This window comes from Larus michahellis, chromosome 4, assembly GCF_964199755.1.
Source record: "Larus michahellis chromosome 4, bLarMic1.1, whole genome shotgun sequence".
NCBI classification, from domain to species: domain Eukaryota; kingdom Metazoa; phylum Chordata; class Aves; order Charadriiformes; family Laridae; genus Larus; species Larus michahellis.
This window is the reverse complement of record NC_133899.1, coordinates 72,913,299-72,939,413: the sequence shown is the minus strand read 5'-3', so window position 1 is coordinate 72,939,413 and position 26,115 is coordinate 72,913,299. Positions and strand designations below refer to the sequence as shown.

General features: G+C 38.0%; 1 protein-coding gene across 7 annotated transcripts in view; it reads right to left on the bottom strand.

Annotated features, from left to right (window-relative positions):
* The window catches only part of DGLUCY (D-glutamate cyclase), a 50,312-nt gene that overhangs the window by 5,295 nt on the left and 18,902 nt on the right, over positions 1–26,115 (bottom strand). For all 7 annotated transcript variants that reach the window (XM_074585512.1, XM_074585517.1, XM_074585511.1 and 4 more), the window contains 11 exons: positions 23,019–23,130; positions 20,014–20,167; positions 19,127–19,325; positions 17,289–17,439; positions 15,633–15,755; positions 13,123–13,320; positions 10,296–10,556; positions 9,701–9,800; positions 7,771–7,919; positions 2,873–2,992; positions 1,373–1,524 (listed from right to left, as the gene is read on the bottom strand). In XM_074585512.1, coding sequence (XP_074441613.1) covers positions 1,373–1,524; positions 2,873–2,992; positions 7,771–7,919; positions 9,701–9,800; positions 10,296–10,556; positions 13,123–13,320; positions 15,633–15,755; positions 17,289–17,439; positions 19,127–19,325; positions 20,014–20,167; positions 23,019–23,121 — 1,710 coding nt within the window. In that variant the 5' untranslated portion in view covers positions 23,122–23,130. The remainder of the gene's footprint in view (positions 1–1,372; positions 1,525–2,872; positions 2,993–7,770; positions 7,920–9,700; positions 9,801–10,295; positions 10,557–13,122; positions 13,321–15,632; positions 15,756–17,288; positions 17,440–19,126; positions 19,326–20,013; positions 20,168–23,018; positions 23,131–26,115) is intronic.

Genomic DNA, 26,115 nt, shown 5'->3' with positions numbered 1-26,115 from the left:
AATTTTATCTCAATAGATTTTAGTATTGCACTTTCAATAGCCCATTACTGGATCATTATCAATATTCCCAGCTGTATAGCTTAGTAAAACAAAACCAAGAAGGATTTCCTGTACACAATATCACATTTAATTACTGTATCTCATTACCAGGAATTTGATCATAGTAGTTTTTAGGGTATGGTAGTTTAAAGGGCAAAAAAAGAGTAGATGTAACTGGAAAAAAACATTGAAAAGTGAAAAGTCATGGATCTATTTTTGGAAAAGATTGCACTGAAAGTTGCCACATGCTTTGTTAAGTCAAAGGATATGTGGCTATACGGCTATGCTAAACGTTGGGGTCAGTTTCAGTTTTATGACCTTTAGATGAAAACCGAAAATAGCAAGAATTAAAAAAAACGTAAGACCTACTCTCAAATACTTAAGAGGTGCTTTGTTGGAATTTCACACAGCATGCACTGTCACCTCAGGAGAAATACTCCACTGCCGCGGGCAATATCCACGGTGGATGGATTACATTTTGCCTAGCATTCTTGGAGGTCACAAACTTACTGGTCTTGTCCAAGTCTCTGTAGAGGTACTCTGCCAATAAAACGGACTTGAAGTTCCTAAGTTATCACAAATACGGTGGAGCAAACATTACTCGATCGTTGAGCGTATATATACTTTTTTTTTAAACACTGCCAAGTTAAAAATAGAGCCACGTGCTTAGCAGGATGAGCACAGATCACAGTCATTTCTCACTCCTCTCAGTTATTTTACTTTTTCTCAGTCTGAAACCTTTGCATTCCCAGAATATGAGCTGCACTAGTCAAACCACATTTAAAAACATGCATCTGCAAGTCTCTCTCCAACTTTAATTTAGAAACATTCAAAACTAACTATAGGAAGGTTCTAACATAACTAGAAAAGGTGGAAAGATCATAAGTAAGGTGCAAAGATCAGAAGTGCAGAGTGGCTTCTGTGTTTGGACTGTGACTCTTGATTTTGGAAGAGAGACATCTGACGGAGGACACAATAGAGATTTATAAAATCATGAACGATGCTAAGGAAGCGAACAGGGAATTTTAATTACCGTATCGCAATAGTAGGATTTCTTGCACTGCCCATAAAATTGTAGCACGGTTTTGTGCTTGAAGCTGCAGCACATGAATACATTCATTTTTGAGGACTTTTATGTTCAATCTGTCTTGAAGACTCTGCAGAATAGTCTAAGTACAGTGTGGCTGCCCATTCACCAGGGATTCCCAAACGTCACCAAAAGACCACGTGAAAGTAAGTTATTGAACTGGACTGGGCAGCATTTAGTGGCTGGTAGCCAATTCCATCTGCATGTCACAAGCAAGTCACAGCTCCCCAGTCCTACAGAAATTACCTTGGTAACCGATGGAAGTGCTGACAGCCAGCCCATCTTCTTGGATATCTGTGGAAACCCAACAGCTTTCCTCAGATAGCGGTCATGTATTTCACAAGTGCTGAGAATATACAGAGCGCAAGCGATGGCGTAGCCTCCCCAGTTAGAAACCCCTGCAACAGAATGCCACCATGAAACCAAACTGTAAAAAAATAAACATTGGCTATTCCAAAGATACCTAACCTGCATAAGTCATGAGGCACATACAACTGAGTCTCATGTAGCGATGTCAAAATGGAACTTGGACATGAATTAAGTATCGACATGACTTTGGAACATTTCTTTCAGAACTAGACAATTGCTTCACATATTAAAATGCTTTCAGTAATATTTCAGATTGAATTCCTGCAAGTTTCCATCTAGCTTAGTTTGTGGTTTCTCTTTCCAACAAAGCAAAAACTCAAATGGGCATGGTCTATAACACAATTCCACTTGGCTCAACGTAAAGTCCGTGAACTGTGAGAAGCCGTGCTACAGCCCACTGTCTTTTGCTTTTAACCACTGATAGCTAGGAGATTTTGAAAAGCATCCCAAATCAGGAAAATTTTCACTGGTGTCAGATTTTATAACAGAATGCTGCACCATTGCCGAGAATCCCTTTTTTGTTCAAATGATGACTGATTAAAGAGTTCAGCCATTTTATAAGGTATGAAACCTTGGTGAAACTAATTGTCTGTGTCTTGATGATGTGTCCTTGGTGTAAGTAACACATTCAAAAGGACATTCTAACATAGTTAATATCCATAAATTTTCAAATCAGTCTACACAGTCTTGTTTGACAGCTTCTTTGTCAAGACTATATTGGAGTTCACTAGATTTGAAACTTGCTGTGAGAAGTTATCTCTGCTGCCTGATACCTTTTCCAGAGATGCAGAATATAAAAATTTTCAAAAAAAGTGTGGAAGTTACTTTAGTACGTGTAGTTTTCCACACTTAAACATGTCCAAACCTCTGCCTCACTTCCCGTTGCAGGGTCTGGGTGTGACAGCCGCTTTCAAAGTAAGAATCACCAGAATTGCCAGAACAGCCACCATAGATACTATACACGCGTAGCCGTAAGAAGTAGATGTAATTATCACCACACTCTCATTTCTCCCAAAAAACTGCTGAAAATTCATATGTGCATAGACATTTTAACTCCCACACAGGTCACTTCTGCAGTCTTCCTTGTTATTTTATGTGAAGTGTGATTTTTCAAGAATATTCAGGATTTGCCCAACTATTTCCAATTAAACGCGCTTTCTTCATAGAACACCCTCAATTTTCAGTCATTCCTGCTGGAGCCATAGTTGCTTAACTATTCAGAAAACGGAAATAATACAGAGATAAATTTTTTTGCCAGTGATGACTTGGTCATATGAAGAAAGGGACGATATGGATTAGTTGGAAAGACAGATGTCTTCTTGTCAGTTGTCTTCTCAAATATCAACAATTCTCACCCCCACAAAAAAAACTCCTTACCAGCTACAATAGTAAAATCAGCTTCAACATCACAAGCTATAACATCTCCATTTTTTATGTGCTTCTTTACAGCGTCTTTTACTTTGCCCATTCCTAATTCATTTCCTCCATCTCCAACACCTTTATTAAAAGAGAAAAAGACCAAATGAAAAAGACCCAGCACGTAACTAACAATCCATTTAGAAAGCATCCTGTGTCTTCCCCAGAGTCTCTGTGACAGTTCAGAGAGAACTGTGATGTGAGAAAATATGAGATGACTTATCTTTTTTCATCAAAGTGTGTAAAAACAGAATACTGTGAATGAAACAGCTGAAAGCATCACCTACCACATGCTAACACGTAAGCGTATATATATGAATGCTGTACTGGTGCACGCAAAAGAAACCAAAATTACCAAGTGCTCATGAACCGCAGACAGAATTAAGATAGTAAACTTTTCTTGTGGAAGGCCTTAAATGAGTGTTCTATATAATGCATAAGTACATTAGCACAAACAGAGAAAGAAGACAGAAAATGAATCCCAAATAAACCTGAGAGCCTACGATTCCATAGTAAAGCAAGCATAGACAACTTCTAAGTAAAAAAAAAGAGATTAAATATAGCAATTATTGCAGAAAAATAAGCAAAAATATACATAAGGACTTTGGCAGAAGTAGGCCTTACTGCACTGGCAATCTGTTTAACACGGTCCACTGTCATTGTGCCAGAGTGTACAAAGAGCTCAATCCTGTCTACTATTACTGTTTTCATTTTCCTAGTAATTTTTGAAAAAAATAGCTAATCTTTTTCTTTTTTTTTTTTTTTTTTGAAGTGTTCTTATATTCAGGGTGTGGGGCCTTGATTTTTGTTGGTCAAGTAGAAACACTATGTTTTTGTCTGAGTGGTTTCAGTAAAATCAATGGGACCTATGTCATTTCAAGAAAATTCTGGGCAACCCTGTGTTTGGGACATAAAAATGTTAGATGACGTTCAGAGATGTGGAGATGAGGCTAACACATAAACTAGCAGCTTACGTGAAAGCTGGATAGTACCTCTAGTCTCTTCCTAATGTATTTAAAAAAAAACAACAAACCCCACAAAAAATCCACCTATTTAAATGGAAATTAACATTTCTCTTTCACCTGTCAGTCTAAGTGGCATCTTCTCAAGTTTAAAGATTTCATAGAAAAATCCTAGTTAATATCTGTGAAACCGAACAATGAAGAGCTCCGGGTCCTCACTGCAATGTATCATATTTGAATTTGAAATGTGACTGCGCTCTAATGCATAGCATGTGTTAGAGGAGAGAAATTACAGTATTTATAATTTACACTTCAAACCCTGGAAATTTATAAATTTAACACTTTGAGTAACTACACAAATATCTCACATAAGTCTGTAGGAAATTTCTTCTTTAAGTGAAAGTTATTTCTCAGCAGCAATTTTTTATTTCCTTAAGTCTAAATAGTCAAGGGGAGCGTAACTGAGTGACACGTAACTTACATAAAAGGATTTGCCATGAAAAAGCTCATTTTTTTTCTTATCTGCTTTAACAATCTGTTCAAATTTATTCTGGTGTTGGGAATTAATGGTGCTTTCTAAAACCTGTTCGTCGGTAGTGCTTCTCAAATAGGTAATGACATAATCATGGTGCCTCTACTATCACATATAAATATATTCAAAAGCCAAAATTTTGCTCCTAATAGTCTTTTAAAAGGCTAAAATGAATTCTTGTCCTTCGAAGATCCTCAACAGTTTCTTTAACTGGAAGATACTAGTCGTTGCTTGGGGTTTTTTTGTATCAGCCTTGTTTTGCTTTTTCTTGTCTTTGGGGAAGTCCTGTCCCCAGGATGGCTGCGCAGTTCGTAGATGTACCGCTGTGGATGGATCCCGTTAGCATTACACTGGGAGAAAAAGAACACCGCACCAAAAATTTTCCTGTACCATCTGTTTTCTTATTCCTCTACACGCCAGCAGAGGACTGCATTTTACCTTTGATTTGTAGAGTGAGGTTCACCTGACAAAACGCAGCCAGCCAGACTTCTTTTAAAGCCAGGAGAGAGAAACAGGCCCTTCAAACATTCGGTTCATCTCACCCCAAGGCAGACATCTCAAGTATAGATGTCTCAAAAAAGACAAGACGAACCCTCTTCTCCTGAAGGCTCGAGTGCTTTCCAGGCAGAGGAAAAATAGTTCTGTCGGATCTTCCACACGAGTTTTGGCTAACTACATTGGTTTCTGAAACTACACTCATGAAAAATGCAGGAAATGTCAGTCTTCTGCACTAAAAATCATATGTACAGAAAGGAAACAAGTGTGACCGCATTTTTTCATGCAGTACTTTGGAAAGCTTTTCATTAGCTCCTGTAGAAATAGCATATAGCTATGTCGGTTGCATGACAGCTGAAAAGGATAGCGTGTGGTTTCAGTAACATCTCTTAAGCTTTTATTTCCAACTTTTTCGGAAAATGAGTCCTTCCAACCTCAGACTTTCATGTTTTCTTATTTTGTATATTCCTGAAGGTTGCTGCTTACTCCGTGACTTTCTATGATATCATTGCTCATACAGTTGTAGGCATTGTTCATGATTTCTCTGTGGTCGGACTCCTAGATCGGATTTTTTTTTTTAAACACAGATCTTATTTTAAATGCAAAACTTGACAGCAATTAACCAGCATGTAATAAATGTTCTAATATTCCCCTCTCCACCTCCTAACACGGTACTTCTTGCCACTGAGCACACTATTTAAAGACTTCTGTGAGGCTGAATACTTGATCTTCCTAGTAATCTTTTCTAGTCTATAAAGTTATCTGAGTCCTCCGCCCTAACAGGTACTGTACAGTATTTGCACTTTATTTTGGAACTAGACGTATGCCACCTAAAAAATTTATCATAATCCATAGCAATACATTATCATCAATAACGAGAGACAAGACGCAAAGGCCACAGCTCAGATTCGTGCCTTGTCAAGCTCGGCTTTGCAGAAATGCATTGAAAAAGCCAACAGCTATCCCAGGAAATTGTAATCAAATTAAAAAACAGACCAAAAAAAGTTAGCGTGATAGGCAAAATAAGAAATGTTAACTAGGTATCGGACAATATAAGAAAAAATTACATTGTTTTTCTATAGATACTCAATTAGCTCTCCAGCATAGAATATCCCCGTACTAAAATTCCATGGGAGATCAGGGCAGATAGATACCTTCATTGTTTTTTGAAGCCTAATGACTTGTTAAATAATTTAGAGAAAATTCATGGCAATGGGACACGGTGAATCTGGATAACTGCTTCTTTTCCTCTTCAGAAACTCCTGGTATTTTTAATTAATGACATTTCATAGCATATTTGAATATTCAGAGAATGTACAAAACAAACTAAATGCTTCTGAACAGATTCAAATTCCCAGAGCAGAACACTCCAAACTCCACCAAATCAATAATATACTTTGAGCTGCTCTGGGAGATATTGTGAGAGATTAGGGTATTTTTAGTAAAAGAATAGGGATGTGATGTTACGTAAGTAGCTGGAGAGACCAAGTCCTTGTATCAATAGTCTAAAATCAGGGACAAAATAATTAAAATTAACTGCAGCATAAAGCTCTCAGGCATTTTGCTAAACATCTTTATGAAAGAGAGCTTTTTCTATCCTTATTCAGTCAATCTTCGGCTTCTCTGCTGAGATTGCCAACAGAGTGCCACCTAGAGTGCTTCTTTCTGAATGTTGGCAGTTACTCCTTAGGAATAGGACAAAAAATTGAATTAAAACTAAGTAAAATGTATTACAGATTCTAAGATAATACAAAAAATACCAGTGAACTCTTCTGCTATACAGCTTTTAAATGATTCCAATACAGTGAAATCAGACTACTCATTATCTCTGCAGGAGCTCTCTAAATTCTGTGGAACCATTTGAAAAACATCACTGCTGAGAAGTCAGAAGTTCCAGTGCTTTTTGTAATACCTAGGAGTGAATCCACAGCACTACAAGAAGAAAAAAAAAGTCAGATCAGCAGACACGGTCTGATGTGACTGAAATCAGCCTGGCATGGACACTTATGTCTGGTTTTGTGACACTTGCTTCTAATTTTGTTTCTAGTATTTATATAATTATATATTTCCTAACTACGTTTTGGGCTATGCACTGTAGCAGAAAGCATTTGATTCTACAAGCACGTTGTACAACACCTTATATACACCTGGGAATCCTTGACCTGTGCTGTATTTTTTCAAAACCAGACACAAGTCAGTTTTCAAGACAAAAACGATGATCAAGAAAAGAGAGGAGCACCGTGTTGACAACAGCACTCTTATTAGATCTATTAGTCAATGCTAATGTAGTTTTGGCAGGGAGGACAATGTACTCCTTTAAAGATTATTATTGTATAGATATGTTTTGTTAGAGAAGGCACTATTGTAATAGATGTAAATAAACAATCCCTGCTCAAGCGAATGTACTGCTATATGGCAACATACACTAAGATTCTAACCAGACTGCTGTTTTAACACAGGTGTAACAATCATAACTATAGTATTTTAATATGTAATGTTTCCATTCAGTAGTCATTTGCTTTCTATGCTGCCTTTCACACATAAAATACAGAATAAAGTCAGTGCCAAAAACTACACTTAGAGAAGTGCCTGTACACACACTGATGTATAGATAATACGTACATCTGGGCTTGTTTTTTTGTCCTTAAATAACCCTGAAATCAACTCCTTCATGTTTTTTGGTTGTGAGAACCCTTCAATAGAAGCCTCTAATTCTTCTCCAGCAACAGTCTCTAAATTCAACCACGACAAACACCTGTAGCCTACAAGCAGTTACTCAGCACCTGCCTCCTGCTCCCCTTCGCTTCCAGGAAGAGTTCCTGTTCTCTCCTTCTCTTGCTTCTGAGAATATAACACAAGCTCACACGTACCTGTTGTCGCAACTCCTGGAATGGTTTGTGCAGCTAAAAATAGTTCATCTATGGGATCCACTAGGTGTTTAATGTTAACTTTCCTGGCATTGTAATAATTGCCATCAGCAGCCATCCCAGCACGCTCTATTGCTACCAGGTGATCAAATCTGGTTAGAGATGAGTGAAAAGAGAGAGGAGAGGAATCAAAGCTGTGATTCTCACATAACAAACTCTTCTGTTGGCAGCTTCTCCTATTGCGTTTGGTTCCACTGCTTGACTGTTTGGGATTCAAGGTAAAACTTGGATACTGTTTTGTTACTTCTGAACGTAGTTCTCTATGATTTATTTTCAAAGCTTACTTGTTTCTTATGGCTTTAGTGCAACTCAAATCACATTTGCCACCAAGAAAAGAAGTTCCTGAAATCCTTCTAACCAGCAGTCCTTTGAGTCAGCCATCTGGCCTTGCTCTGTTTCGTGTTAAAATACTTGTTAGACATTAGCTTCTCTGAGTATTTTTAAAGAAAACAAAAAAAAGTGGCCAATTAATGATCACCTAAATCCTTGTTAGTGTAAATATAGTCTCTGCCTAAGGTATATTGCTTAGCAAATATTCATTCATTTCTAGTTAGGGAGTTTTTTGGTTTGGGTCTTTAGATTTGGGGGATTTTTCTTGACGTCTACGGCTATTTTGCTAGTTATGAAAGCAGACAGACATACTGTAGATATACTACGTTTTAAGCAGAATTTTACTACTCAGTTCTGCCACTGTATGTTAGAAGTAAGTTATTTTGCTTCTGTTTCTCCAGTTTTACTGTCAAGAGATTACTAATTCTGCTGAATTACTTAATGTTTTTGTGGGTGGGTCTACACTGACCCCAGAGACCTTCACAAGGTTAGCTGTCTACTGCAAAGAAACGCTTGCTTTAGCTTTTTGGGACTGTGGAATCAAGTGAAATAGAAACTGGCTGTAATTATATTATGTATAGCTATAAACCACATTTTTAAAACAATAAATAAAAATTTAAGACAGAATCATGCATACTATTACAGCATATAATTATAGCATACACTAACCCATGGAAAAAAACGTGACTTGAGTAAGTTGATGAAGCAAATACCAGGGTGGAAGATCTCTTTATTAAAGAGAACAAACTGAAGGTTACCACATTAAAATGCTTTACACGGAAAGATCAGTAAAAGTGAGTAATGTATGCCTACTCAAAAGAAATATAAGTTGCCTGTTAAGTAATGAAATGTGTGTACAGCTACTTAGCAAATTCTCCAGGGTGTTAACCCCAATCACACACTTTGTAAAAATCTGAATTTTTGCCCAACACTGTATACTCAACAATGCATATGCACACAGTTCAAACTGATATTGAGAAGTGCATGCACACACCTATAATTTTGGCTTTGGCTGCCTAAAGACAATAGGATGATCACTTTCGCACTGTTACAAACGTGTGACATTTAATTAAATCAGATCAGATTCCCCTGTTGGCAGACTTGAGCCAAAGCTCTAAAAAGTGAACACACTCCACAACTCTCTTCTGAGCTTTCACTGACTCCAACGTAATACTTTCCCTTTCTGACTTTCTCACTGATTTAAAAACTGGCAAAATAATATATTGGGAGTGTGTGTATACGTATCTACATCTATGGAATACCAGCTGAAAAGCTTTTAGAAATTTTTCAAAGGAAAAGAGATGTTGCTACATGAAGTATCATTTCTTTTTTGTACTCCAGAAATGCTTAATTGCAGAATAACATGGAATTCTGTACTCCACATGTGCTCCAATATCAATGTTGGGTTTCAGAGTTGGTTCTGTTCATTCCAAGTCTTGAGGATTTACTCGTAACCATTATGCCTTCTTAGATCACGGTCCTTATTTTTATTAGAACTTGACAGTAGAGGTGTGACCCGTTCTCAAAAACTGAATACACGTACCTAGGTCTTCCAGGATTCCCATTCTCACACAAAAACATTAAAGCTGAATCAGCACTTTCTTTTTGATAACTTAATAGAGGGACAGGTCTCTTTAGGATTCCTACAGGAAAACAAAATGCAACTCAGATACTATGTACCTTTTTTTTTTTGACGTGTGTTTGAGTAACTTTAAAAAGAAAAAAAAAAAAGGCAAGCAAAAAGAAAGCAGAACAGTTCCGATAGTAAGGGCTCAATGTCTTTACACAATTCCTGATAAGCTCCCTGCACCCTTACATTAAATTAAGCTTGTTTGGATGTTAGTGCTAGTAAGTGGGAGCTTGAGATGGAAAACAGGTCTACAAGAATATGAACAGACATCCAGAATTCATAACAAACAGCTAATCCAGAATCAGTACCCAGACACGTAAGCATTCATTTGATGCCAGCTACGTTTAACAAAATGTTATCATAGCAACACTGATCAGAGCTTAGAGGATGAACTCTGGTTCGTTCCCTGGAAAAAAAAATAAATCCTGTACTAAGTGACAGCGAGATTAACAGAAGCAAACCTCGGCTCAAATTGTCAAGATAAAAACTGAAAAAACTTGTGTCTTACCTAGTTGAACAGCCTCTTCAATAATCTTTTTATTCAGATTCATGGCTCTCTGATCTGTTACTATGGCAACCTCTTTCTCCAAGGCCTGCAATATAGCTGCAATAGCGAGGGCTCCTGGGGGCCCATCATTTTCTTCCGGCGGCTCGTAAGTGAAGTGGGTAGGAAATCCAGTCGTTATCAGCACCGACCGAGCGTGGGAGATGGACAGGCAAGCCTTCAGCAGCTCGTCCTGGCAGTGTAGATGAATTATACCCCGATCTCCTATAAAAGTGTTTTTAAAGAGAGCAGTACATTTCAATACATCATTCTCCTTTTGAAGTTTCTGTGTGGGTGAACCTGCATGCTTTATTGACGTAAAATGGGTTAAAAAAAAAAAAAAAAAAAAAAAGACAAAGAAAAACCTCTGGTCAAAGGCAGGAATTGGGGTAATTTCCTCAGGAAACCTAGGAAGGTGTAGGATATGAGTAATGGAGGTAATGGGCTGTGCTTCCAGGTTAAGAATTTCAGTTAACCGGATTTTGAAAATTACTACACCTAGCATTTCTAGGTATTGGTGTAAACAGCTTTTTCTTTTTCTGAGAGCTTATTGCGTATTGTTTCCCTTCCTTTGGCCCTCTGCCTTCCTCTGATCTGTGGTGACAGTCACGCTAGACCACGCCTAGCTACTGAAGCTAGATTGCAACTCGGGCACCCCAGATCTTGCAGAAGTTTTGATGCAGACTTCAGACGAGTAAGCTGGTCCTTTTTCTCTGTTTAACTCTATTCCCTTAGGGAAAAGCTAACTCCCAAATAAATTCCATTTAATGAAATGATTAACCACAGAAGTGAGGTTTCAGAGACACTGTAAGTTACCAGGGGACTTTATAAACTCAGTGAATACAGCGGTATCCGAGTGACTGCTAAAAGATCTCGTAACACTTCACGTAGTAGAGAACCACGTTATCCGACCATGAGAAATAGGTGAATATTAACAGATGTCTCTTCTCGTGGGTCAGTCCCTAAAAAGGTAACACCGCGTTATCTCTGTATGTCTTTCATTGTTCAAACCCTTCCTATCCCCCTCCCTTCCCTGGCACTCGGAAACACAAGTTCACTGCACAGTCCTTTTGCTTTGCCAACACTCCTGAAAAACACAAATTCCAGCACAATGTGCTGATATTCATGGGCTGATAGCGAGAGGTTAAGTCCTCCCTACTGTTTTCTAGCCTCCTCACATCTTCATCTTTCTCACCATCCTCCCCTCACCCCTGCGCTTTCCTCTTTTTGTCCTCAAGTTCCCCTTTGCTGTTTCTCCCTCTGTTCCTCCTCATAAGACACAGGCAATATATAGACAGTGAATCATAGAATCATAGGGTTGGAAGGCACCTCTGGAGATCATCTAGTCCAACCACCTGCCAGAGCAGGGTCACCTAGAGCAGGCTGCACAGGAACGCGTCCAGGCGGGTTTTGAATGTCTCCAGAGTTGGAGACTCCACCACCTCTCTGGGCAGCCTGTTCCAGTGCTCTGCCACCCTCAAAGTAAAGAAGTTCCTCCTCATGTTTAGGTGGAACTTCCTATGGTCAAGTTTGTGCCCATTACCTCTTGTCCTGTCCCCAGGCACCACTGAAAAGAGCCTGGCCCCATCCTCCTGACACCCACCCTTTAAGTATTTATAAATGTTGATAAGGTCCCCCCTCAGCCATCTTTTTTCCAGACTGAAGAGACCCAAATCCCTCCATCTTTCTTCATAAGAGAGGTGTTCCAGTCCCCTAATCATCTTGGTAGCTCTCTGCTGCACCCTCTCCAGCAGTTCCCTGTCCTGAACACAGCAAAAAGTTCTGAGCAAAACTTAAGTAATAGAAGCAGGGAATATTAGTCTCTGAGACGGTGGGGTATATTATCTGAGATAAAGTACTGTACTCTCCTCTAGCAATGGAGCGAGGCTAACTCTTAAGTTAGGTCCTGTATTTCTGCAGAGCATGGCATTGCGCCAAGCTGAACTCCAGGGAGTGGGAAAAGGAGAGGCCTTGTGAGTAAAAATAAACAGACCCAAACATATGCACACAGCCCAAACCAGGAGCTTGGGAGAGCTGGGCGTAAGCTGTTTTCCACTGCTGCCCACAGAGAATCTCAGAAAATTTATGGGAAACTGAGATCAGAATTTACAGCAGGCAGAGGGGACTAATTCAGTGTGTATTTTAGGAATGGTTGCGCTATTCAGTTTGTCTTTATTTCCCTCTCGTCTTCTTTGTGCACACTTGCAGCTCTACCTGTCAACTTGCTGTGGTGATCAGGTCACTTCGGTCCATCACACAACACCTCAGTGACGAATACGTCAGCAGAGCTTGATGTAATTCCATCCATCCGAGAGGGACATTTGAAAAGCACAGGCAGCTACTAGAATTTTCTGGTAGTCATGAATACATGTAAAGACATGTGCTATTCACTCAACAGTGAATTCCCATGTAGCAGCTACCAGCACGCCGACGTGCCCTGTACTTTACGCACCCATTTCAGTTTTATTCAGTAAGAGTTCTTATTCCCTGTGGACTCTCCAGTCTGCTGTAAACCTTGCTGCTTCTGTGTACGTTGGTATTACACAGTCATCAAGATCAGATATTCCATTACCCATAAGGTTGAATGGTTTTGGCCAGACTCTGATATCAAGTACAGTAACAGAAAATGTAAGACCTAGTTACAGTAACGCACCGTATTTCACAAAGAATTTTTTAAAATCGCCTTTAGATTCTTACTGTGTTCTTGAACTTTACGAATATCTATAAGAGCGGGATAGGTCATATCTACCTCATAACAAGTCCACTAAAGGAAGAGAGGTTTTGTTTTTACCTGGATCTATTCCAATTAAGGTCTCTAGATTCTTTATCTTTTGGGCTGCTTCTGCTGAGACAATACTATAATGCAGAGGATCTTGAGAAATGCAGTGGACTTGTGGGACTTCTCTTGAGGATCTGACTGTGACGTTGTCATTCTTTAGGTCAGTGATGAACATGCAGCCAGGTGAATGAGTAAAAGCTAATGGAGCTCCTAAAACATATGAAAAAACTTCAATTAAACATGTTGTTATTGCAATATATTGAAATATCAGACTGATAAAATAGCAAAAAGCTATTTAATTTAACAACACAGAGTCCTTGCTTGATGGCACTTATATCATAACAACAGGTGATACTTTAAGTTACACTGCAGCAATTAAGACACTTTGAGAAAGAAACATATACGTAAACATCTGAATGTTTTCACTTTTAAAAAGCTCACATGAGTAGCTGAGATCAGTTTTTTCTACAATATCTCCTTTGGTATAAACTTGAGGCAACTTAAGAACTGAACACTGGTACCCTCCAAGGAAGTCTGTCAGGAATTGGCAAGTCTGAAAATTGGGTTTGACACGCATGAAGAAATTAGTGCATTGATGTAAGAACAAGTTAACGTTTAAGTTTGCACAGTGTGTTGGTGATATCGTTTCCATGGGAATAAACTAATTTTTGAGGTTCTAGAGTGCTGCTGAAAGTTACAGTGTCTCTCTCCTATCTTTGAATATCCTTGTAATAGAGATATCAAAAAACTATGCCAAATACTGCCTGATGGCTAGTAGTAGTCCTTTATCGGATTAAGAAAATGGGCAATAGCATCTCTGCACAGTGTCTTGCTAACCTAACTAGGAGACCTATAAACTTGCAGGGAAAAATGACAAAAAGTGACCAGTAAGCCTTAGCAAAGGGAATCTGAGTAGCATCTGAAACCCTGGTGAACAATATGCTTATTTAGACCTGACAGCACAGTAGTTCCCTAAGCTGAAAATATTTGCTGACCTTATAATAATTCTAGAAATCTTGATCTAAACGATCATTGATTTGGCAAAATTGGTATGCTGTTGAATAAATCACAACTGGTACAAGCAAAATCTTTGTTAGGATGCTGAAAAGGAAGGAAGTATTTCTTAAACAAGTATGTATGTGCTTGGTTTGTGCTAGATCTGTTGGGAGTTTACGGCTAGTCAGTTTAAAAGCAGCTGGGGAACGTGGTTTTTGAGGTTTAATACACCTCACCAAACCATGCAAGTAGACAATATTTTTGTGAGAAGCTAGCAGATTCATCTAAAGTATGGGTACTGGTGGTATGTCAGAATTTTAACTACTTAGATGAGAAAGGAGCACAGAAAGATACAAACTGACAAAAATTCCTGGAATGCATTAATGACAACTGGTTTTAATACAGAAAATGGAGACACAAACAAAAGTTAAAGCCAGTTCCAGGCAAAAGCAGAATAGACAGCTGCTTTGGGCAACAGATTGTGGAGAGGTTGGCAATTTTTTTCTCCTCTTTCCCTGCAACACGGATGTATGAGGAAGAGGAATAAAACTGCTGGAGAACACAGGAAAGAGCGGGATTTTCAGTTTGGATTGGAGACTGAAGAAAAGGGGTTGTATGTAAGAAAGGAGAAAGAAGTCTCTGCTCCGAGTGCTGAACACATTTACAGCAGGCGTTGAGAGCAGTTTAGCTAAACATCTGTAAGAAAGCACAAGGACACGGCGGATCCTGCAAAGACAGAAGGACAAGCAGGTGACCACCCAAGGCTCTCCCAGTTAGCTTCTTTTTCAGTAAGAGCTATAATATGAGATTTCATTCTACACTAGCGATTTAGAGCAGTATATAATGCTGTCACTATGGTTTAGTTGCTTTTTCTTGCCCTTTTTTCTCATGCCTATGCTAAACGACTGGGTAAAGTGCAGGACAGCTCTGTGTGGAGGGCAAAATTTCACTTACGTAAAGTGTGTCACATTTACTTCATTTTAGAACAAAACCTAAAAGCTCAAAATTCTTTTCCAGGTCAATCAATTTGCTAGCTCTTAACTACAATTTGGAAAGATTTCTGGCTGCTTTTTTTTTTTCTTTTTTCCCTTTATTGTTGTTTTACTGCGGTGTAATACCAAATAATATTTTACAAAGAAGAAGCTTAAAAAAGAATGCCTTTAAACTCCTAGTTTTTAATAATACTTAAAGAAGATGTTTTGATGCAGCCAGAGCTTTAGGTTTCTGCCTTTAAAATACTCAAACAAAAGTGATGGAATTTCAGTAAGAACTTCCTTGGATGTAGACCTGTATTTCACAATGGAAAATGGTCCTGCTAAAGGTTTTCTTGTTTGGCTGGGGTGTTTTTTTACTCGCCCTAGAATCAAGCCTGCCAGTCAGCCAAGTCATTCAGTCCACATTTAAAAAAAACCAAACAAAACCAACCAACCAACCAACCAACCAAAGCCGGGGGGGGGGGGGGGGGGCGGGTAGAGAAAAGGAGATTGAAGGATTATTTTTAAAGAGTCGCCAAATATAGTACGTACTGCAGTTGATGACTGCTTCTACTCCCGTTACTCCACAGGCCCAAAACACTGGAATATCACCAGGGTGAAGGTGAACTGGATCTCCATAATCTGGTTTGGAAAGATCTTGTATTCCCAGCAGACCTGGAATTGATCAAAAATGAAATCGTGAGAGATTCCAATGAAGCAGTACTACTGGGGAGCCGGGGGGGACACGGGACCCCAGAGGTCACTCAGTGACACTAAGCTAGACAGACACTAAGCTTGCAACAGTGACAAGGCCCTGACACTGAAGTGGCACGTTTAGTTTGCCTTTGAGTGCATGTCCCCAGAACCTGAGCTGACTTATCTTTCCTTTTTGTACTTGATGACATCAGTAAAAATTTATTCCCTTTATTTCTGCGACAGAACACAAGCTAGATGTGCGTGCTGAGCTTCCAAGATATTATAAATCTTCTCTGTCAACAGAAGAACCATATTCACAACACTGGCAAACGTGGATAAATGACTGTAATGCATAATGGGTTCTTTCTAGAACATGTTTTTCTACTGCTTTAGCTTCCTACGTTCTTCAGCTAGAACAAGCAACCGTTCTTCTACCTCTCTGGGTTAGATAACTACATCTGACTCTAGCCCAGCTTTCACTAACTTGTCTTTTGCTTTATTCTAACAATTACTTGTAATATTCTGGGACATTCTAAGCACTTTGTCTCTTCCCTTAGTTTTAAATTCTTCAGACGCTTTAATATACCAGTCTTTCCCGCAATTAATTTATATAATCTGTATATATAATCACTTACTGTTTTCTGTTAAAAATAAATAAATAAATAGTGGAGTCCCTTACTTGTCCAATCATCTTGTTCCTCTACTCAAAGTAATGACTTATTACTAGTTCCTCAGATTTAAGGACTCTGACCAAATATATTACTGGGGTGTACTGGTACCAGTGACATCTCCTTCCATGCTCTGCAACGTGATCCTTTGGTGTATGCAGCCCATGAGTCTACTGATTGACAAATTTCTGTCAGCAGAGGGGAATCTTTTTTTATTGTGATCTATCTTCATCTTACAGGTGTTTGGTTTTGGTTTTTTTTCCAAACAGCCTCCTGTTTTACAATTTTTTTTTCAGTCTTCCCTTGCAAAGAATAGGCCTATACTTGTTTGAGCTGGATTTTTAAAAAAAATATATTCTTTTCGTATTTCTATTTATTCTGTCTTCAGTGTTGTGCTCGAATGTATCCTATTTCAGTATTTTTAAAAATTATGCAGTATTTACTTTCACAGTCATCCGCTAAGACACAAAATGCATCCACACATACTTCTCCCCATGCTGTCAATCATCGCCACCCTGTCACTGGAATCTCTGACAGCAAGAAAGTATTCACATATAAATGAAACTGCATATATTTTAGAAAAATGCGATTACACTCTTTTACCAAAGCCACCCCTGCTATATAACTTAATTTATCAACATCAGACAGCTATCTTTTATCCAAGAAATCTTCAAAACCTACTTTTTTCTTTCTTTCTTCAATTCAGGTTTGTGACCATTAGAAAGGAATAAAGCACAATAAATTTACTGGTGCAGGTATTTCAGTCCTACCACTTCCCATGGTTCCCCTCTTCATTTTTATACAGAGTAAAGTACACGCAGAGCGAAATACGAAAAGCACTGACCAGGGTCACCCATGTGAATTGGTGCTCCGTGGGCTTCTTTTAATTTGGATGTTGCTAGTACAGCTGCTTCCAACTTGCTTTCAGGAATAGGTCTCATTGTGACTACTAAGTTGCAGCAAAAAGTAGAAATGCTGTAGCACGGCACAGCTGTCTGGTAGTTTAAAAGAATCCAAGGTGTTAGCAGGGATATTGAATAATACTTCTAAAGTATTAGAAGAAATAAATCTAAAACTTTGTGCTGTACTTGAGTTTAGAAGGGCTAAGTACTAACATTCATTTTAAATCCTTTTAAAAAAAAAAATACCCCATAGTAGTTGTGTTTTGTTTTGTTTTAAGATTCAGCAGTGCAGGAATGAAACATTCCATCCTTGAGCTTCTTCACACAGATCACTAAAATTTTCAACGTTACGCATTTCTTGCTTCGGTACATGCAGCATACAGTGTGGTGAGCTCAGTGTATTCTGAATGTTGTCAGGCAGCAACAGTGTGCTCCCTATGCAGAAAGGGGAAGAGCTAAGAAAAACTATCACACAGCGACAGACCTGCTTCGTCTGAATCAATCCTCCGTATTTGAACTCAGGGGAGCTACAGTGCTCTGTAATGTGGAAGGGTCAGGAACTGCTGCTGGCAAGACCCGCACCTGCAGAACCAGCACGCGGGTTCCACGCGTACAAAATCTTTTTGTGCCCCTAGAAAGGTTCCATGGAATTCGTCGCCCTCGCTGACTGGGTGCTGAAGCACCTTTTCTCTTCAGAAATAAAGCGGTTCGGCTTTTTAGAACAAAATGTCTGATATCAAAGTTGCACTTGAACATAAACAAGATACGTAGACAGCTAGGACTGCATAGAAAAATGTTCATTAACAGTCTTTATGATAAAAATCATTATACCTGTCACTCAATAAATATGCTGTACAGTTCTTCACAGTATTGATGTTCTATAAACTATGAAATTTTCCTAATTCTGAAATGTTGTAAGCAGATACATAGTTGTATTTTTTTTTCTTTAAACTTGGTAGAAGGACTCATAAATGAGATACATTTGTGCCTTCATTTTAACCAGGAGTATAGCAAAGGGATTGTGAAACAATAACACTGAAAGCAGAAACAAACTTTGTCTGGTAGAACAGCATACACGCGTATATGAAAAAGGCACGCGGATGTGTATTTAAGTGTTCTTAATGCTAAAGGGTCTACCTACTGGAGCCAGAATTATTCTAGGATTTCTGCCGACACCAAACTCTGAACTATAAACTTTCTGAGCACAGTTATAATTTTCAGTGCTACAGTAGATACCTGAAGTTTTTAGGAACAGCTTCTGTCCACAGATCTGGGTTCATAGTAAATAGGCAGTTTAGAGGCTCTACTGTCACCGGAAAAATCCAAAATGTGGCTGTCATACGTGCAGAAGAAACTGCTACCGTCACGGCTCATAAAAGGAATATTCCTGCTGCAAGCCAGAGCTGGTATGGCGAGCAGGACGTGTACAAAGGCACGGTCAGAACAGTGCATGGGGCATCGGCTGAAATGGAGAAGGCAAACCAGAACAGAATCCAAGCGAAATGGCTGCCGTGGCAGGCAAGGAAAAACTTTGTCACCATAAGTGAACAAAAAATCCGACTGGCCTTTCAGAAAGTTGAGAAAAGCACTGAACTGAGGCTGAGCGCGTTTTCCCCTGTATTTTTATGCACTCAGCACTAGCACGTGCCTGAAGTTATTACGCATGTAGGAAAAAAAAGATTCTGATTTTGAGCAATAGGTAAACGCACATAATGTGAACACGGACAAATACTCAAAGGCAAAGTTAAGACAGAGACTGTGTGTGTGCACATGTACTTACCTTATACATGCTTACGTTACGTTTTTGCTCAACATTTCTTACAGGAATGCCAGCGTTTTGGACTGCTTTTTCAAAAGAGAAGCTGCAGCCTAAATAAAATGTCACCATGTCCTTAAGTTGTTCAGAATACTCCTTTAGGCTTTTCAGTGTTCCAGTGCAAGCTCCATGCTCATATACTCTGTACTGTAGGCAGTCAGTTCTAGTGAAATAAGAATTTATCACAGCTTTATCACATGTTTTGAAAACAAGGTGACTTGTTTGAATTGACATTATTCAAACCACAAGATACAGCCTACGTTATCCATTTCTTTTCTTTCTGAGTAACAACAAAACAAACACGTGCAAGAACCCCAGAACACCTTATTCTGCACAAAAACAAGACAGTAAACAGAAAATGTTAGAGTTTGGTATTTGTTAGGCTTTATAGGAAAATGTCCCTTATATGTATCTTGTCTCAGGGCTTAAAAAATTGAGGAGCTGTTTTAAGTCTTGTTTTTAGCGTTTACTCCAGGAGTACATCCTTTAAATTTCAGAGACCCTACAAATACCATGCAGTCACCATGCCTGCGTTACTACTAAATAAAACAAAGGTAAAACCCTATTATTTCATTCCGCTGGCTCAGACTGCAAAATATTCAGAAATTACACAGTTTCACTTTTGCATTAGAGAAATACTTGTAATACTTATAATTATCATAACATGTTTCTCAAGAACAAGACGATCAGGCTGTTATACCCATGCATAGTTTTCATGCAAAGGTGAAACTCCAAGAAAAGAAACTTGTTCAAAACGTACAACAGTGTGAGCAGGCTGTTCCCTGAAGCCCTCCTAATCACCACCAGCATTCACTGCAGAACTTAGAGAAGCAGAGTCGGTCCGTAGTTACCTGATATCAGAATCACTACTCAGAGAAGGACATTTCCAATCGCCTGGTTTACTTCTGTACAGCAGCGGCAGGGGTCCAGCGTTCGCATGGCAGAACTTCTCGAAGTCATCAGCCAGGGACTTGTGCAGAATCACGACATTGGCCTGTTTATAGCCTGAAATGGTGAAAGGTAGGAATGACCAGTTATTAATTCAGCTTTTTGTTTGTGAAACAGTAACTTTTCTTGTATAGATTTCTTTAGATGGTCTATAAAAAATTGCCTTAAGGAAATTTTTGATCCTAAACTCCGTAATTAAATTAAACAAGGTTTTGAAATGTTTTAAAAATCCTAGCTAGATTTACTCTGTATGTGAATTTGTTCACAGCTAAAATAGTTGGCAGTCAAGGGCAGTACTACAATATGAAGACAGCATAATTACCTTAATAAACACTTCTATGAATTTATATATAAACATAATCTATTACCTAACCTGGAAAATTAGTATTCTATAGGAAAATGCTTTACTTTGCAAATGTTAGCACAGACCCAAAGAAAGGCTATTGCATACCACGCTTTCACAATTTATTTTTTTTCATTTAATACCTAGCTATAAATCATGGCTGATCCAACAGTAAACTGGTATCTTGACATTATTTAGACCATTCTTTAGAGTCTGTTGGCTAGGGAATTTTACTGTAGGCTGCAATTTAACAGACATAATTATAGCTCAGGAATAAACTCTTGCCTGTCACACCGAATCTCAGTCATTTCTACTATTTCTAATTTAAAAAACTAAAATGAACAGAACTGCTACACTTTCTTCATTTGGAATCATCTTTGATTTAAAAGGTTAAAAGCTTCTAAAGACATTGACATTTTTGCAATGCGTATCAATGAAGAAAGTTCACATTCATTTATTTAGCAAAAATGTATCTTCTAAACAGTAGTAGTTAATACCAATGCCGTTTTCATTTTCCTGCATGTAAATACCAACTGTTCAAATACAGAGAGGAAATCTGGAGTACAGCTAGTCTGTGGTGTATAAAACTGCCAATTGACAGTCCCTGTATTGATAATGTCTTGAAAAGTTATTACCGTGTCTGATATCAGATAGGTGAGTAAGAGGCTGCTCAGAAGCTCTTACTTTCTTAAATACTGCAGTAGTCTGTCATCCAAGAGGCAATCATTTAGTTGAAACCAATGATCCGCCTTAAAAGGCTGTAGAAAATCAGCCAAATCTTACTCTTGACCAAAGCTAACAAAGAAACCAAAAGATAAAATTCTATTCCCGATGGAAAAATGCAAAGCAAAGGCTGAGGTACGCATGTATTTGCATACTGAATGTGCCCACAAACTGCTCTCTTGGGAGTACTCAGCACAAAAATCCATTTTATTACTAGCAAAAGTTACTAAATACAGAAACAGTTTCTTGCTAAATACAGAAATACATTTTTGTTAAACAAACATACTAAATTTACCACTGAATAAAATACTACATTCAGCTACGCCTCAATTTCATTCCCTCCTATCCATATGAAATCCACAGGCACTTTCTACTTTGCTGGCGATATTCACAAATTCTTAAAATTATGCTTTTAGTCAGTGCACTCAACTCAGACGACACTGAATTTAAAATACTAGTCACAGCTGTGACTAACTGTAACCTGTAGGTAACGTTCAGGTATTCTATAAACTCAGGAAGCTTCATTATAACTCTCTGACAACTTTATTGCTCCTGCTGACAACTATCCTTACTTTCTTTATAGATGAAAAGATATTTTTCCCTTTCCATATCAGCTTACATATATACTTGCAGTATGTATCCATCATTATGACTATATTCACGAAGCTGGACGTGCTGATCAACCCATGCATTAATCCAACACAGTCATGTTCCAGTTCAGAGAAACTGAGCAAGAGGTTTTAATTTCTTTGGTGAATGACAATGAGGGCAGTAAGAAATAATTATTTAAATAGTGTATCACCCAGCAGCGTAAGACAATTTTAAGGATTTTGAGACATTCCAATTACCTTAGCTTTTTTAGTCTTTGCATAATGGAGCTATATGCTCATGGCTAGAAGCCTGAACTTGTTTCGTATATAAACATCTTTTTCAAGTGTTAAAACTAACGTACTTAAAACTACTGCAGTGATACATGCACTTAAAAAGACAGTGGGGGCAAACTGCAGATTATTAACATTATAACACGTATTCCATTAGTATTTTTTAAATTATGTACCGATGCAAAAAACCCCATAACTTCAAGACTCACTATGCTTCTATAAAATGACCCTTAATGTTCTTATGTTATAGTAATGCTACTACATGAAGCTTTGTTGATCAGCTACTTGCCACAGTATTTTTAGTTAAGTTCCATTTTAAACTTGATCACAACAATGACACAGACTTCTCTGCTTCTGTAAAAGTCCAGCTATGACGGGCAAGACAGGAAGCAACTTTCCAGAATGCATTCAGTTATCCGAGTATAAAACTATTTTTTCTTGCTGAGTCAGTAATTTCCAACTTCTGCAACGAATGAAGCAGAAAACCACTTCTGTAACTACACATCTTTCATTCTTCCCCAAAGCGTATCCGACGCACTAAGTAAAGCAAGGTCTCTGTGAAGAACATAGTATGTCATCCTACAAATGTAGTGGTAATATATGCAAGAAAAGCCAGATTTGGTTAAAGATTTTTCAAATATTTTCTGCGTCCATAATTTCTCAATGACATAACTGGGAGCTGAGGGATGCACTGCAAACTTTGAAAACAAAGTCCGTGTACTTTACACCGGTAGGATGATATATTTTCCCTGACATAGCTTTATGATTTAACAACACGGTGTCAGGTGCTTACAATAACACCCAAGTGACTTAAGAACATTAGTCAACATTTTATTCTGTTTTACTTCAGTGCTTTTGATATTCCTACATTCCTCCACAAACAAACAAAAAAAAGAAAATACATAGCTGTGAATCTAAAATGGAGTCAGTTTTGCACTGAAGAGCTGTTAGGTTTACCTACCCTCCGCCATTCCAGAAGTATTACTGATACTGAGTCTGTTGCATCGAATTATTCTTCTTAGCACATGGGGAAGGAGAGATTTCAAGCCTCCCGTTACAAACATCTCTTCAGCCTTAACAGAAAGAAAATTAGAAATTTAAACACAAAGCAATTTTTTTTTTTTTTTGGACATTTTAAATTCTGATTTGCTGGAGAACTTAGCTTAAGTTTCTTCCTTGTGCTTCACCACAGATATTATCACTGGGAAATTCTAAGTTATAACCCAAAAGGCAGATCAAAGTCAAAAGGTTATTTCACTGATATTTTATGACTAGATGCAAACCGAATCTTTCATTAAATTAGCCAGACGTGTACTTTAGCATTCGGGATAAAATGCAAAGTTTTGCTGGCCTGTAATGTAAGAAACAGATTTCTTTCCTCCCTGATAAATATTAATTTCCTAGAGTATTCGCTTTTCCAAAATTCCTTGTAACTTTAAAATTGCAAAAGCACAAATGAATTAAACTACCAAGCTATAATCTGTAATGCTACTTCTCTGTTCAAAATGCTTTTAGACAATCAGCAATGCAATCTTGCAGTAAAGAGAGAAATATATTCACAAAATGTCCTTCTAACACATTCCACACGTATTATACTTTTCAGGTATTAATTATGTAGAAGTGAATACTCCTGTGGCTATTCTTCCACTGGGAAAGCAGGCACATAGATGTTTAATCCACTTGTCATACAATCTGGAGTAGGAACAGAGATAAGTACCCTAATTACAAGCAAATCTGACTCTTTTTATATCTTTTGGAGATTTAAGATATCTTTTTCTGCAATCTAGTCAAAGTTCACACAAAGATTTCTCCCGAACCTAAACTACCTAATAACTAAAAAGTGTTTCTTACATCACTATTAGGAAAAAGTAAAAGATAGCTCAGGGTAAAATAATAACCTGGCTGCTTATGATTCTAACCTTGGTCACTTTTAAGTAAAAAAACTAAACTATCCTCCAAGTAATCAGTTTACCAACCTCCAAGTTTTTCTTTGATTCAGAAGAAGCCATTCTTGATGTCATTCATAAGAAGTAATAAATATGATAGAAGCTGTGCTGCTGTTTTTAAAAGATGCTGGTAAATTAATATATGATGAGATGTTTCAACCTTCTAGCAAAAGTTAACTTTTCTGTTAAAGGTCCACAGTTTTTGTACTATAACTACGATAGTACAAAGTGTTACTCTCACAGTGGAGTGGAATATAAGTGAAACGCTTTATCGTGAAAATTTATACCTCTGAGCAACTCATTCCTTAATTAACTTGAAGTAAAAGTGATATGTTTTGACTGAAATCACACTCTCATCATAGGTTGTCTGTCCAAAATGTTTCCCAAAGCTTGCAGAATTCTGAGAGGTTAAGTTGGTCTATTCTTAGTTCTGAAATTTTTATATAACATTGTCAGCCAAAAGAAATTAATTTGGATGTTTTTTCTGAACGCTAACTGCTTTCTAACTCTTCTCATCTTTTCTGCTTTTACATTATCACTCTGTATGCTGCACAAAAAATTACAAAATCATGAACAATTCCAAACACACGCTTTAAAGATAACAAGAAATTGGATTTAGAATTATAGCTGAGCTCTAATCCAGGCCTCTAAGTGTCAATTTAAGAGACATTATTCTTACTGCAAAGAGAACTTTCTAATACCAGTCTGGAATTATTCATTCAAGAGGTTTCAAATTAAATACAGTGATCCTAATTAAAAATTCCAGATTTCTTCATTAGATTATTTCAGATTGTTTTTCTTGGTTTCTGAGCATCTTCAAAACCATTTAAATCATCTGTAAGATTTATGGCCTTAAGAACTACTAGCTGACTTGGATTTGAAAGGCAGACTGAAGTTCAGGAAACTAGTCTGGGACAAAGGCTGTCTTCAGCTAGGTGTGTTACCACAAATGCCCTGGTCTGCTGTTGGGCAAGCCTGATTCTCCCCTCATAAAGTGTGTGCCCAGTAGCAGAAATGGAAGTACCTATAGGATTTTATCAGCAACAATTTAGGCGCCGAAAAGTTTTAGGTTCATATGACAGCAAGTGGCTAACAAGCTACAGAACTGTGAATATCAGTAGTGACGAAATGTTGGCTTTAAGTACCTTACAGAAGTACTTGGGCTTGTAGCTCCTATCTGTGAACCTAGCAGAGGTTTTTTAACTCCTTTCGATTTGCTTGGAGATACCTACCATTATCTGAAACCATCAGCTATCTCATGGGGCTATGTTGGATCATGATATAGATAAAGACAGGGTGCAGCATAAGTGTTAAAAAGCCCTTAAGAGAAGATGCTGACAGAGCTCATGAGATGGCTGTTGTACCTGAGGGCATCCTATGTGATGTCCCCTCACTGAGGGACTCTAAGATCTGGCTTTCCAGTCTGCGTTGCCTTTAATGGAATGAAGCTCTAAAGCAGACTTGATAGAACCCTGGGTAACTAGCATTTGAAAATCAGTTCATTTACTGGCTGCATAATGACAAACTTCATACTTAAAGCACTTGGTCTGGAAAAACCCTTGTTCTAAGTCATGTTGCCCACATTGGACTTCCTGACTTACAATACCAATAACCAATATTATAAAGCTTCATAGCACTGAAGTGTCAAGATCAGTCTTGAAGAATCTTTTCTTCCACATTAAAAGCACAAAATCCACTTTTCTTTCTTTTTAGAGGTTTACATGAACATTCAATGTATTTCATGTGTATTTTGAGTTTTACATACTGAATGTAAATTAATACATATTCAAATATATTGCTGTCCAACACATTGAAATGACACTTCCCCACTATTGATTCGTGGGCACCTGCCATATCCTGAGCTGCACTTCCAGATCTTGCCAAGGATGATAGAGCTTCAAAGCTGGAAAGAGATGATAATGTACAAGAATGATCTAGAAGAATGATGTAGGAAGCTGTGTGATCAGACAATGATGGCGGTATGGCATATGCCATATCAGTAGTTCAGAATAATGAACCAACTTGTCAGAAACCATATTGTATTGAAATTATTTTATATTAAAAAGATATAAATGTTCAGGGAAAAAACCTTTCTTTGCATCAAAGTGGCAG